General features: G+C 43.2%; 1 protein-coding gene across 1 annotated transcript; it reads right to left on the reverse strand.

Moving 5' to 3' along the window:
* Positions 1 to 243: 243 nt before the first annotated feature.
* On the reverse strand, positions 244 to 5,203 carry LOC148011629 (pentatricopeptide repeat-containing protein At5g39350-like). Its single transcript, XM_087670591.1, has one exon. The coding sequence runs from the start codon at positions 5,073 to 5,075 to the stop codon at positions 2,424 to 2,426; it is 2,652 nt and encodes an 883-aa protein (XP_087526717.1). The 5' UTR covers positions 5,076 to 5,203; the 3' UTR covers positions 244 to 2,423.
* Between the last annotated feature and the right edge of the window lie 10,578 nt (positions 5,204 to 15,781).

A 15,781-nucleotide genomic window follows, 5' to 3' on the forward strand; every position in this document is an offset into this window, starting at 1 on the left:
AATCAGAAAATCATGTTTCTCCAATTAGATGTGGATAAAGTTTTCAACCGAGTCAAATGGTCCTATCTCAGGTCAGTTATGAAAAAAATGGGTTTTCATGAAAATATACCTAACCAACCCTTTCTACTTGCTGGCGATTCACACAGTCAGATTGCAATCAATGGAAGACTGATATAAGGCATTGAAATCCAACGAGTGAGGTAGGGATGCCCCCTGAGTCCTCTCCTCTTCGCCATTGCCACTAACCCCTTTTTCATGCTTCTAGAGAAATCAACTCGGACCAATAAGATACCGGGGGTCAAGATAAAAGGGAAACACCTTGCTGGCCATGTTTTCATCGGCGACTTGCTGATGATGCTTGAAGCAAATAAAGTCAACCTGATAAAAGCTATGGAGCTCAGTAGAGCTGCACAGCCATGCTGCTGGCTTTTCTTTCAACCTTACCAAGTCTGCCCTCGTAAGTGTTATTGAGGATGACCTCAATAAATTGGATGGCAAGGCAAGGTGATCAAAAGGGTGCAAAAGTATAGATATCTTGGATTTCTGATCAGCACTGATGTCAAAGAAAGCACAAGAGTAAACTGGATCCTGAAAAAACTGAGGAAGAAAGTGGGATATTGGAGCTCTACGGCCTGGTCTATTCATGTCAAACTGAAGATTCTACAGCTCTCTGTTTACCCCGCCTTGTGCCTTTACTTGCCTCTCACGCAATGGAATAGCAACATCTCTAAACATTGGGAAGTCACTCGTAGGAAAGTTCTCATGGGGGAAAGCTCAAAGAGGAACCGGAAGCAAGAGGACTCAATCTGTTAGACATTCGTAAGGAAAGCGTGATTTTTAGAGCCAAGCTCCTCACAAGATGCTGGCATCAAAAAAACACCCTGGACCCACATGTTGGGATTCTGGAGCTCCCAATCTATGCAGATCATGGAATCTAGCAGGTATCGACTTAATTAGTATTCAAGTATATCACTGCCTCAAAGGTCAGGACATCATCTCAGACTTGGTAGCCTCTTGGGCAGAACTATTGGATGGAGTGCCATGGGAGAAAGATTCCAAGGAAACTGAGAAAGAAGATAATGTGTTCTAGTCCTGGGCCTTCACTCCTATTGTCATGGTCACTGGTACAAGGGGAATTTTCACTGACAAGTTGGGGCACTCAAGAGCCTTGCATGACAGCGAGGGCATGCCTTTCAACTTTGAGGAAGCCAAGTAAGAATTTATCTCGGAGTGAACAAAATAGGATGGGAGGTGGTCTGGCACAACTTAAGGGACTTCAAATTAGTAGAAAGAAATCTGTCCATGGGACCTGGGCAACCATTTTGAAAGTTTGGAGGGAAGAATGTCTCCCTAATTCTCAGCAGCAAAGCATTCAGGAAGATCTTCAAGAAGCAAGAAGCCCCCATGCTTGGGAGGATATGGAGAGATTTCATTGAAGCACCTAAATTGGCAAAAGCCATCATGAGTAACTGGAACATTAGTCTTCCACTTTAAGGACAGGGTTTTCTTATGACACATTCTGACAGGCACCCTTCTTGATGGAGAGAGACTCAGTAAAAGAGGCATGAATGAAACCTGCTGCAGATGTAGAGAGCCTGAAACATCCAGGCACCTATTTTAGGACGGGTGCTTTCCTCGCTTAATTTGGCAACACTTTGGTAGGCATTGCAAAGTCACAGGAGAAGAACAGGTCATGAAAGAAGCATGCACTTCTGGGCTGCTTGAGTTCAAAGACCCCAACCACAAAATGCTACATAAGTGTATCCCCTGTTCACACTGAAAGCAATTTGGGAAGCCAGATGTAAGGCAGCCTCTGAGACATTCCCAGAAGGGCCAGAGTGGCTGGAGATCTCTTTCAAAAGTCAGTGGTGCATAGAGTTACTTGCTAGACTGGACAAATCTAAGAAAGCCCTTGTAATCAATTGCCAAGAAGACTAGGGGCTATGTTGTCTCATGGGGTTTTGTTCATGTTTAACTGCAAATTGCAGAGTATCAAGGATGATGTAAACTACATATTTTATTAATGCATTCAAGATCTATTTGTGTCTAAATTCAACACACCCCCCTTTTTTTGTAGTGTTTAATTTTACACCCCCTCAAACAAGACTTGTAATAGCAAATGAATATGCTCTCGAAAGATGCATGGTCTCAACATCTTAGACATTCATGAACCTGCACGGCAGAAATTCTCCACACGCCACTTTGTTTCCTAGTGCTCAAAAAAGGTAAATATAGTATACAGACAAACTTTTGGATCGTGTTTGAAGTTGACCAGTAAATTGTCAAGTCAAATTTTCAGAATAATCATTTTTGAATGAAAAGAATGGTTATTACTCAAAATGTGCTATGCACCACAGTTAATCTTCAACATTACACAAATAATTTAATTACCTTTAATTGGGTATAACAAACAGTTACTTGATCTATGGAAAAAAACCACCCTCTTGGACATCACAGGAGCTGAAATCTGCCTCTACCTTCAGACCCTTTTGCTTCATGGAGTGCATCACATTTGCAGCATCTCCCCTTCGACCAGATGCAGTATACATGCTAAGAAGTATTAAGTATGGTGTGGCACTGTCTGGATCAAACCGAAACACAGATTCTGCAGCCTGTTCACCTCTTTCCACATCAAGATTAGAGCGGCACGCACCAAGCAATGTAAGCCATGATACAATAGTAGGACGAACAGGCATTTTGTGGATTATATCTTCAGCCTCATCCAGCCGTCCTGACCTTCCAAACAAGTCAACCATACAATTATAGTGATCCACAGTAGGCACAAGAGAAAACTCTTTCTTCATGGCAACAAACTGATAACATCCCTCACATATCAGACCTTCGTGACTACATGCTGAAAGAACATTGACAAAGGTTACTCCATCAGGAATTACCCCTTCCTGCTTCATTTTACCAAAAATGTGTAAAGCTTCTTGCCCACTTCCAATTTGGGCAAATGATGCTATCATGGAAGACCAAGAAAAGACATTTGGATGTTGCATTTCTGTGAACAAACTCCAAGCATCTTCTAGGCTACCACATCGACCATACATGCTGATTAAAGCATTCTTTGCAATAAGCCCATTCTCATGTGCACTGCCTACAACACGGCAGTGCACACGCTTACCATCTGCCACAATTGCTTGGCTTGCAGCTGCATCCAACACACTGATGAAAGTGATTCTGTCCGGCAATATTCCTTCATGTAGCATTTGTTCAAATAATACAAGTGCTTCCAGCCCATGACCATTCTGAGCAAAGGCAGCTAATATGCTGTTCCATAATACTAAATCCTGCTTATCAGATATCAGACTGAATAGTGCATAAGACTCTTTAGGATGCCCATTTTGGGCACATGCTGCAATCATGGCAGTCCATGTTACAATATTCCGATCAGGCAGGTCATAAAACACAGTTCTTGCATCATCTAGCTTGTTACATTTGCCATACATGCTAATCATAGAAGTCCCAACCATGACATCTGATCTGAAATCACAGGCCATGACAGATGCATGCACCTGCTTACCTTTAGCTAGCATTGCCCGGTTTGCACAAGCAGACATGATACTCACATAGGTAATTCTGTTTGGCATGATCCCTTCCTTCAGCATGTGGCCGAAGAAGGAGAGGGCCTCTCTGTCCTGGCCACTCTTAGCAAGTCCTGATATCAAAACATTCCATGTAGTCTCATCATGTTCGACCATTTCATCAAACACGCTTCGTGCTGTGTCCCAATAGCCACACTTGGCATAAAAGTTAATTAGTGCATTCTCAAGCACAGTGTTCGGCTCAAACATCCTACTCATAATACTTAAGTGCAATTGCTTCCCACTGATTAAGGAAACCTCTGTCGCACATGCATCGAGGACACTTACAAAGGTTATTTCATCAGGCAATACACACTCTTGCAGCATCCGTGGAAAGCGCAAAAGCGCTTCCTTGCCATTCCCATTCTGTGCATAGACTGCAATCATAGCATTCCAAGAGATCACATCCCGCTCACACATAGAGTTAAACATGCATTGTGATTGCTCTAGGCTCCCACACTTGCCATACATAGTGACAAGAGCATTCCCTACTGTCGTATCTGATTCATAACCAAGTTTCCTGATGTATGCATGTATAGCCTTGCCTACAGCTAGAACTTCTGGGGTTATGCAGGCAGACAGGATGCTGACAAATGTGACTTTTCCTGGAACTACTCCATTATGATGCATGAGTTCATAGATTTCAAGGGCTGAGTTATTTTTCCCTTGTTGAACATATGCATTGATCAATACCGTCCATGAGACTAGATCACGGTAGTCTGTTTGATTGAACACTTTCCGAGCATCTGCAAGGCTACCACATTTCCCATACATTTTGACAAGGGCTGTCCCCACAACTGCCTCTGAGATGAACTCTGTACCCTCAACCTGAGAATGTAACCTTTTGCCTTCAGCAAGTGCAGATTTATGTGTGCACATCGAGATAATGCCTGCAAAGCTAATCTTATCAGGGAGCACTCCCTGGCTCTGCATATGAAGAAATTGCTGCAAGGCGTCTCCATGGCGGCCAAGTCTTGTACAGGCACCGATCACAAGGTTCCATAAAGGGGCAGGGCGAGTACACATATGATCCAACGTTGCAAGAGCATCCTCCAGAGCTCCACACTTGCAATACATGTGGAGGAGGCTATGCTCAGGGATAGGGCAAGAGGAGGCGACAAGGAAGAAGTGCATGAGCCGGCCCTGATGGAGGTCCACAGAGCTGGCACATTGGCGCAGTACGGTGTCAGGGCCCTGATGGAGGTCGATCGAGCCAGCGCATCCGCACAGGAGGGCATCATCGGGCTGATTGAGGTCCATCGACCCGGCCCATCGGCACAGGAGGGCATCAGGGCGACTGCAATAGCCTGGGCCCTCTGTGATTTCCAAGAATTGGGCTGCGGACTCGCTGAAGAGGTGATGGGGAGGTAACGACAGAGCTCTTCCTCCTCCTGCTCCTCCTGCACAACCAGATAGAGGACCATGGCGATACCTGAACGGATGTGCTGCTGAAGACAAGTTCCAAACCCAAGGGGACTGCAAGCGCATCTATTCAACGAGACCTGCACCCCCATCACCATGGCATTCTCTCCCTCTCACTCGCCGTATGAAGCTTTGGCCCGATATGCCCATAGCAGAGTTGACAAAAACCCGAAGGTCAATGCAAAATGAATTGCAAAATTTTTATAGAAAAACTTTACATAAGAAGGTTTAAAACCTTGAGATTTATAAAAAAAATTAGCTCTAAGAATGGCAAATACATGCAACTAGCTGGTCATGGCCAAGGCTGCTAACTACGCTTTGCGCAATTGGCATCATTACAAAGCTCATGAGATAAGCCTCACTCACTTTGCATTTTTGTAGGCAAAGCGAAGAAACTATGCTATCTTACCTTTGCTTATAAAATATTAAGCAAATCGTATGCTTCATGCAAATCAAAAGATATGCTTAGATGCATGGTTGCTTCCCTATGCTTAGAAAATATAGGCCAACAATGTGCTTCATACACATCAAAAGACACATTGAACGCTTAATAATGTACTTCTTTAAGCAACTTGAAGTTATGATACAAATTCTTAGATACTAAATCTAGATTTCAACTTCATTATCCTAAGCATTCAAACCATATATTATCTAATGTCGCAATACTGATCACTCATAGTCAATCATGCTTTGTGCAAAAATGCATCACTGGGAAGTTATTTGCATGCCAATAGCTTCTTTGCTATAAAATTTTATATTTTCACTATCATGAGATCTATTTTTTAACCAAAAAAACCTTATGCATAATATTTTATATTTTTACTGTCATGTTAACCAAAAAAACCTTATCTTCCAAGGATTCATAATGCAATGATGTACAAAACCATCTCCAATATCATACGATAAAAAGAATCATTAGATTGAACCCAAACTTATTTGCCAAATATGCTTGCTCTTACATAGCTTTTGACTATATTGGTGTTGGGAATGTCTATTCAAAAATCAATCTCTGTGTGTGTGTGCATCGCCTACATGTGCACGTTCATAGGTCTCTTACATAACCTTATCAAAAAATCAAATGTTACTAAGAAGGATAATAAGGTAAACTTAACCTTGCACATACATAAGGGGTTCTAGTTGTATAGAGACTCATTTGTTAGCATTTGCCTTGCCCTCTATCTTTAACTAGAGACCTACTACTACCATTTTGTCTCATTTAATGAGGCAATTTCATGTCCTCTACCTCAACTTAGATGTCCATATAGTGCATGGCCAACATGATCTACAACTTAGATGATCTTTAGTGACATGGATTCATGCTATCTTAATCTTGGTAATATCTAAAAAGGTAATGGTTGTAAAGAATACTTAATCTACACAAATACTCAAGAACACAAAGTCTTAGAATACAACCAATGACTTAGTGTTCAAAGTAAGTTGAGGGCAATAGACTTAATTTTGAATCGATAATGCTAAAAGAAGTTGCACCTCTACACTTAACATTGATATCAAATTGGAAAAGCATCTATAGAAGGAGACCTTTCATGAGAATAGAGATCAAAGTGAAAGTTGTTATATGTGATTGAAATATGTTTGAAGAATGGCTGTCTTCTAACCTGGTTTTGAATAAGCTACCTCATTAAAATTTTGGATAGAGCCTTGTTTGTTAACTTCTTTGCTTGTTTGAGGTAAAGAATTTAATGATTTTTTCCAACTTCATCTTCTCTTGCTATCTTTTGCCAACTCAAATGTTGAAACCATGTTGGTAAACCACTATCAATCCCTACTTTCCATCTACATGTATTTCATATTACAATGGTACATCAACACATAATCAGAAAATGAAGACCATGATCACAAAAACATGTGCACATATACACAAAGCAAAAGATGTGTATGTAATAAAAGAATGGGTAGAAATTTTCCAAATATCATACTGAAACATGTAATAAAAATTCAATATTACTACGTGAAGCACATGTGTCCAACATGATAACACATGGCACCATTGGAACGTGTAGATGGTGGTGGCGTTCAATGCTTCTCTTCTCGGACTTGTTGGGCAAGCCAATGAGTTGCAACTTCCTTTGAGGAAACATCGATGTCAACTTCTACCACATGTTGTGGGAGGGCCATGTACTTTGGCTACAACCTCATGCTCTTGTTCGGCTCTATGCTCATGAAGCAAGGCATGTTCAAGTTTGTCTACATCATTAACATAATCAAGTTCCCATAATCATGGCCTTTGCAACGGTTAAGATACTAGGCCTCATGTTGGACCCTGCCCACTAGAGTAAGGCATTGGCCTTTGTCTTCCATGTCATCAATGTACCACACTCATCAACTCGCATGGCCTAGGCTAGGGGTGCCCCGACTCGCTACCTGCATCACCCCGCCAACACTGAGTGATGACTCACGAGTCACTCAACATGTGGTCGTGACTCACTGGACACTGCTCCAGCCTCCAGAGCCGAGTGGCTTGCCTAGCAGCCTGCACAGTGCGCCACGCCTGCATCACCCCACAACAATAAGCTTAGCCAAGCGCCTAACCCTTTCGACATGTGCCCCAGCTGGCAGCGCAAGCCTGCATCACCGTGGCCCATTCGACACATGCTGGTAGTGCATGCCTGCATCACCCATCGACCCATTTGACGCGTGCCCTAGGTTGCTTGCATCACCCACCCGCCCAATGCTCCAGTGCGAGCGTGCTCTTGACTCTAGCCTCCAACGGCCAATCCTGACTCCCACGGCCCGCCTAGACTTGAGTGATGAGTGACGACTCAGTGCTCACAAGTCCCTGACTCCCGACAGCGCCTAGCCTCCATGTTGCATGAGTCCAATCTCACCAGTGAGAGGGAGGACCACCGCAACCTAGGGTGCAGAATGCTCGTGAGTCATCAATGGCCTAGCAGTCATTGTGTCATTGGCAGCTCTAAAGACTGCCAATTTTCCGCCCTTCGGCCCCATCTGACAGCCCCGGCCCCTAGGCACCGATCATCAAGCACGGACGGCCAGGATTTGCCCGCAGTCAATTACGAGAGCATCCTTGTGGAATCTGGACATGTCAACCTCTAGAAGTGGAGTCCGCGTCAAGAGTCGTTGCTTGAGAGAAGCAGACCCCGAAGCTTTCGCATCAAGATTCCACACTTCAAGTTTACAACTCCACTTATCAAGGTAGGTGCATATATGACATCTCTCTTTCAGTTCATCATTGGCATTTACGCATACCCTCTGTGTGTGTGTGCGCGCGTGCGTGCGTGCATGTGCGCTTAGCCTAGTACTATTGTTGTGTGGTTTTGTGTATTGATAAATGATAGCATAAACTATATGTCTTTCTCCAAATTATGGGTCCTGGTCGGCCAAAGAGAGAGACTCTACAATTGAGTATTTCTAGTGCATTCTCTCGAAAGAGAATTGCACAAAGGGACATTGTGGGAGCATCATCAAATCTTATTAGTTCTCATGTAGGTCAAAATGATGATGTAGATACGTCAATCATGACATTGCATCCTGAAATATGCAATACAAATGTCAAAAATTCAAGTGATGGTATGCATGGTGAATGGGTTATAGATATAAATATGCACTTGGAAATGCCGCACAATGCTACATGTGAGGTTATTTTTAATGATGTAGGAAGCAATCATGTATGGAATGCAAGCTCTTTGCAAAATGCTAGCGGTGATGTTATGGCATGTGGTGATGCATTTAATGCTAATATATCAGCAAGTTTGGATTTGAATATGCCATTGCAAAGTGTGATTGATGATGGTGGAGATGGATTACCTCCAAGTCATGTGGATTTAGCTTCTCCTCTTGAGGATGCATTAAAGAATCTTCATGAGATCCAAGTCCAATATGCTACCCATGGGCAAAGGACAAATGAAAAGCCTCCCAAAAAGTAGAAGGGTATTCGGACTTATAAGGAGCACTGGAAGGTGTATTATGAATGGAGTTATCATCTTATGATGATGAGGGGCAACAAAAAGTACATTGTCTTTGGTGTATGCACTTCAAAATGTAAAATCCTTTTGGCACAATAGGTAGCAAAAATGTTCAAAGACTTGGTCTAGAAGGCCATCAACAGTCAAAAGAGCATAAAAAGGCAAAGCAAATGTGGTTTGAGTTATAAACGCCATTGGGAGCTAAAAGAACTTGCAAGGGCAAGAGGTTTTGAGAATGCATGATATTCGTTGGCTCTCATGGGGTGATGTTGCACTAAGATTTGTGAAACTTATGCCTGCTTTATTGCATCTTTTAAAGTTGGAAAGCCATGATTTATATGGCTTCTTTACATCTTTCAAGGTACAATTCTTTCTACACATTGTTGTAGATGTATTTCATTATTTAAACATGCTCAATAGAAAGTTTCAAAGCAAGAATGTTGATGTGACTTCCATTGGCACTAAGCTTGTAGTGACAATGGAGACAAGGTTTCTTGGATATATATTTGGCATTGGAACACAACAGTACACATCCTTTGTTGAAAAAGTAAATGATGGATATCTTTGCTATACATGTGACACATATGGACAAGAAGTGCATGCTCTTCACACTCGTTCATTTGGAGATAAGGATACAAGGCGTATTCTAAACTCTTGGGAGAGTTGCATATCTATGGGTAGACAATTTGTTGGAAAGATTATATCATCCTTATGTCTGCGATCCAAAGATATAAAACTCTTTGAAGCAGTAAAAGTATTTAGTCCAAAAGACTACCCTATTGAGCAAAAGGCAATGTTTGCCATGGGTAGGATCTGGATGCCTATTTTGTTAGAAAAATTTGGGGGCTTAGTTGATGTGAATGTATGTAACTTGCAGTGTGAGGATTTCATGATTAGATTGAAAAGGACTTGTTCGAGCATGAGAATGCACGAGGCATGGGCAATATGTGGAGTTGACGAGCATTGGGAGCAACTATATGGAGAAATGAAGAAGCTTTGGTGTACTTGTCTAGTGATTGTTGCAAGTACAATGGACCGTGAGAGAGGGTTCTCTCAAATGAATAGAATTAAGTCTCTTGAGAGAAACTGCTTAGTTTTGGAGATATTAAATATGCTCATGTTTTTATCCTACAATGGTGAGAAAAATCCTCGTGTTGTGGATTGGGATGCCATGTATATTGCTTGGGATGGCTTGAAAGATCATCGAAATCCCAATGTGATGACAATGTAAGAAAGTGGTTTTCTTCTTGGTGCTTTTGACAACATGTGTTGGTCCATAAACCTTTTTTTTTCAAATTAACAAATAATATCTTGGTTTACAATTATGATATTTTTTGAAGCTTTAAAATATGGATTACACCTTTAATTTAGTAGAGTCTTCTAACTTTGAAGTTTACATAATAATTTTTTTAGATGTGTGTGTGTTAACCCCAACACAAAGAAAGCAAAAGGAACCAACACGAAGAAAGCAAAATGAAATAAAAAAGATGCAAGTCAAAGGCGGAAAAAAGGTAGCCCGACTGAAGAAAGAAGAGGAGAAAAGGCCAGAAGTGCAAGGGCAACCTTAAAAGTCCAAGGGAAATGCAAAAGGGGAAAGGCGCATTTTAAAATATAAAGGCGCACCCTGAAATCTTGTAAAAGAGTGCCAGGCGGTGGAAAATCCGAAAAGCTAAAACAGAAGGTAAAGACAAAGGCCAAGGCAAAGAGAAACGGAAGACAAAGGCGCACGAGAAAAAGCGCAAGTCCAACTATTGCAAAAGAGCGCAAGCGCATCATGGTTTAATTCAAGGAGCGCCGTGGACTCTCACTCGTGCAATTTGTAAATGTAGACGGGCGGTGGAAAGGAAGCTAGGAAGATAGAAGGACAATGGGGAAAAGTGCATGGGCTACGGCCGGCCATGTAAAAAGGGGAAAAGGGGATGACCGCCCAAAAGGGATTTAGGGTTTTGTATATAAAGTTGAAAAGTGAATGAGAAGCACATTCTTGTCTGTGGCCAAAAGTAGCTCTCCTCTTCTTCTTCTTCTTCTTGTTCTTGCTTGCTTGAGCTTGTGCTTGAGAGAGGGAGTGTGAGAGTGTGAGAGAGAGAGTGTGTGAGGGTGAGGGACCGAGGAGGAGAAGCTCTCCATCTTCTCCTCTCTTCTTCTCTTCTCTTCTCTTTTCTTGTCTTGCTCGCGGCAATGGAGCTTGGAGCTTGGAGCGGGAGGATCGTGCTTGCTTGAAGCTTGCACTTGGATCGTGGAGCTATCGGAGTGCACGGGAGAGGAGGTAACTCGAATGGCACGGAGGTAAGCTCACTACACCCGTAGATATGGATGGCGCGTCGGCTACGTGAGAGGTAGCCATTAGTGCTCGGCTTGGAACACTTGAAACAATAAGCGGTCCGTGGGTCTTGGCGGTTGAGCGAAAGCTCCCACATTTTGGTTCCGTTGCCGGGACCAACGGATTTAAGCCTCGAGCGCTTGCGGGCTTCGAATCGAGCACTGGAGTAGGGTTTTCCTCGAACCGGTGCTTGAGGTAGATAGGTAGGAAGCGAGGGGATTGAAGATGGTATTCGATCTCCTTGGCAAGTAGGTGTTTTGCTTTCTTGAGATTTATGTTGTGGAATGAAGTAGTGTAGGAATTTACTTTGTGATTGGATGCATTAGAATAGGAAAAAACAAAGAAAAAGAAACAAACAGTAGGGTTCTCTGTTGCTGTATAACAGGCTAAAACAGGGAAATAGGGGCACAGATCCTTGGAGTGCCGCTCGATTCGAGCATCACAGTGGTTCCAGGCATATCTGGCATTCCCTTCTAGTGTCCTGCACCTATCTGGAAGGCGCTGGACGATTCGGTGTAGTAGACGTCAGCCTAGAGGCATCGCGTGCAACTCGCAGGCCGTCGTCCGCGCCGTCAGACCAGGCCGTCCAAGTCCCAGAATCGGACGTCTGATTTTGAGAATCGGACGTTCGGACAACCGTCCGATCGGACCAACTCGTCCGATTTTGAGAATCGGATGCTCGGACCACTCGGACACTCGGACTTGGACCAACCCGTTCGATTTTGGAAATCGGACCACTCGGACTCGGACGCTCAGACAACCATCCGATCGGACCAACCCCATCCGATCGGACCAACCTGTCAGACTCGGACACTCGGACACTCGGACCACCCAGAATCGGACCAGTCAGAATCGGACCAGTCCAGAATCGGACCAGTCAGAATCGGACCTGCCAGAATCGGACCACCCTATCCGATCCGATTCCCAGAATCGGACCACTTTGAAAATCAGACAACTTTTTGATCCGACTCCCAGAATTGGACGTGACCAAAATCGGACCACTAGGCCGATCGGACCAACCCAAAATCGGACGTCCGATTCTGATAATCGGACGTCCGATTCTGATAATCGGACTCCTGAAAATCGGATATCTTAGAATCGGACCCAAAAACTGTCAAAATCGGACAGGTACCTTGAACACGAATTCTGACGCATCTAAACCCCAAAGTTGACCCAAGACCATGTAGAGCTAAAGGCACATCACAGATCCATCACTAGGCTGAAACTTAGAGCAAGTAGTTCAAAATTTGGCTATAAACGGTCCTCCAAATTGTGCATGGCTTTTACCGTAACGGCCCTGCGGGCCGAGGGGGATTGCCCCTCCCCCCGGACCCCCGCAGAGGGGGCTCTGCCCCCTCTGCCCCCTCCGCACCTCCCTCGAGTAGGTTGGAGAGAAAACGCGCGCAGTGACAGGTCTTCCAAATTGGACCCTAGTGAAGTAATGGCTCTACACCAGCATGGAGTCTCACTTGCAATAGAGCAACCAAAAGCCCATATCCGAACAGAGAGAAACAGAGACCCTAGAACATCAATGGGCCAATCTAGCCATCAAGGGCAAAAAGGCCACATCGCGAGAACACAAAGACATTGTGTTCAAACCGTGTCTAGTCAGAGCAAAATGCAACTTCAGCAAGCTACAAATGCGAAGATGACTAGACATGACACTCTTGACGAGAGATGTACCTTGAATAGCACTGCACTAACGATCCAAGACAGCAGTGGAGAATCCACATCTGGTCGTGCAGTCGAGAACTCAAGGGCATCTGTTAGAAGGCTTAAATTTACAAGCCAAGACCCGGAAGATGAAGACATAGTACCGCCTACTTATCTTAGGGTCAAACTCACCGTGAAAAGAGAGCATAATATTGATGCTCTAATTGATGAAGGAGCAGATTTTAATATCTTGACCTATGAATCATGGACCCTACTAGGCCAATCAGAGCTCACACCGACTGATGCAACTCTTAATCCTTACGGGGAACACCCATAAGCACTTCTAGGAAAGTGCAGAATCCTTGTAACAATTGAAACAGAAAGCTTGCCACTCCTGTTCTATGTTCCTCCCAATAGCGAGAATGGTGGAAAGGAAATCCTTCTAGGAAGGCCCTTCAAAAAGGCTACCAAGTGTGAGGCTGACTACATAGCTCAGAGGATACACTTGACACTATCGGGTGTGAGGATAGTCACGACCTTTAGCAAGGGTGACCTTAGCAAACCTCGAGGGGAAGGCAAGCAAGGTGCTGACATAACAGTCAAGCCTGCTGATGAGAGCAAGGACTTGTTGGAAGAGTTAATACAAGCACAGGTCGAACAACGAGAACCAATGAGTGAGGCCATGCCGGAAATAAGAAGGTCAGGAGACAATGCCAAGGACAGGCTTTGGACTTACAAATATCGTAGAAGACCCCAAAAGAAGCCCAAGCCTTATAGACGAAGGCATCGATGGAGAGTCAGCGCAACGCCGCGATGGATATCCAAAGCGTTGCTACATGCTCAAGGATACTACGCAGGTAACTAATGGATTTGGGTACCAAAATCCCCTGCTAAACTGCCTCTATCAGCAGCTGAAGGCCAGAGTGCCTCAAAAGCATGGCACAGGAGGAAATCTAAGAGAAACTCTAGGTCTCAAGGCAAGAAACCAGACATGATTGTTCGAAGGAAAGAGCCCCAGCCTAGCATGCTAAATAGACAGATGTCATACGTAGCCGTTGAGCACGCACAAAAATCGTTAGTGCCCAAGGAGCCTTTGATTTCCCAAGGGGAGAACAAGCATCATAGGCACAACATTGCTCAAGGCAAGGCTGATCGCTCAACAAAGCAAATGGCACAATCGTCTAATAGCCTCGAGCAAATCATTCAGCGAGTGCCAGTCCACCTAAGAGTCCTAGATCTCCTACATCCTCTTTTTCCAAACGGACACAGGAAGCACAACAGCGGTTGTCAAGGGAAACTGCTCAATTCCAATCTCTATCTCCATCTAAGCTTCAAAATGTCCAAGAGGTGGGACATGGCTCCATCTGTAGCTCTCGACCCAAGGATATGCATGAGCAACCTAATGTGACCAGATCAACTCATGCTCGATCTACACAGATGAGTCATTAGGGCCAAAAACGCTTCAAAAATGGCACTTGTAAGAAAGTGATTAAGTTGCTAATTAGTTGAGGTTTAGGAAGAATAAAACCTCTAAATTTGGTTGTCCAGATGTGATTAATGAGAGAATATTTGGTTCATTGAAGAGGTCGGCCATTAATTGCCCTCATCTTTTAATCCAGGTCAGGGGTCACCTTTTCGGCCGTTTATTGTCTTGGAACTTGAGAGATTTTGTATTTTCGAGATTTTCGTATGAACTTCGCATTTGTTTGCTCCCGCGTTTTCTTTCTATACACTATTCTCTTTTACCATTCCTTTTGCTGCACTTGCTTTCTATCACTGTGAGATTCTTGCTCGGTTCATTTGCTAGAATGTCTAGCAATACTACTTCAAATAACACAGGCGCAAGCACACGTAAATACAAGCTATCTATTCAGCTAGATCCGACTTACACATCTTGGAGAAGTATACATCATCGAGTATTGATAGATGAGATTGAAGCCAACAGGTTGCGAACACAAGGAATGAAGCATATAGATTTGTGGGTGGATGGAAATATCTATCCCAGGGATCCTTCTACAGGTAAACCACCTCCTTTTTTGAATGTCCATGACTATATAAGATATGGTGGAGAAGGTTATAATGGAATGCTTGGCTACTGTATGAGGTTATACTCTGCATCTTACACATATATAGCCCAAGTGCACGAAATGAAAAAAGCACTAGAAACTACACAAACAAAAATTTTAGAGTTGACAAGTCAGATTGATATTTTGAAAAATGTTAATAATTCATTGCAGAATAAGCTAATACGCTTGAGAGAAACTCCAGTAGGATTTAGAGAGAGGAAGAGACCGTTAAAAAATATAACCAGCTTGTGTGAGAGAGCAAAGAAAAGGAGACTAAATCTTACAAAGAAATATGTCTCTAACATATTAGGCATAAATATCCGAGAGAATGAGGAAAGAATCAAACTTTTGAAGGAAACCATGAATAAGAAAGACATTTTGAGGATTCTTAAGTCACCAGAAAATGTGGATTTGAGAGGTCCAACTCTGAGAGAGTTAGTGAAGGATTTAAAAGGCACAGTGAAAGCAAATGAAATCGTAGAGACATGCGATACTGTGGGTATAAGTCGAAAAGGTTACCGTGCTATCTCTGGATTATGGTTTAAAAATCTTAAACGCAATAGGGTAACTATATTTGGATTGCCCCGAGCCCTTGCAGTTTCCACTGCAAGAATTTCCATGAATCGCAAGATTCCACATGTTTTTGGAGATTACTTTCACATCGAAAGGTCTATGTCATATGAAAAACAAAAAAAACAGGCAATTTTTGATTACAATGAGTTTAACAATATATGGGTTGATCTAAAAAAGGTGCAAATTGCAATGGTTCACATGTATAAAATCACAGTA

The sequence above is a fragment of the Lygodium microphyllum genome, chromosome 28, assembly GCF_053477565.2.
Source record: "Lygodium microphyllum isolate KBCC chromosome 28, Lygodium_microphyllum_v1.1.10, whole genome shotgun sequence".
In the NCBI taxonomy this organism is placed as follows: domain Eukaryota; kingdom Viridiplantae; phylum Streptophyta; class Polypodiopsida; order Schizaeales; family Lygodiaceae; genus Lygodium; species Lygodium microphyllum.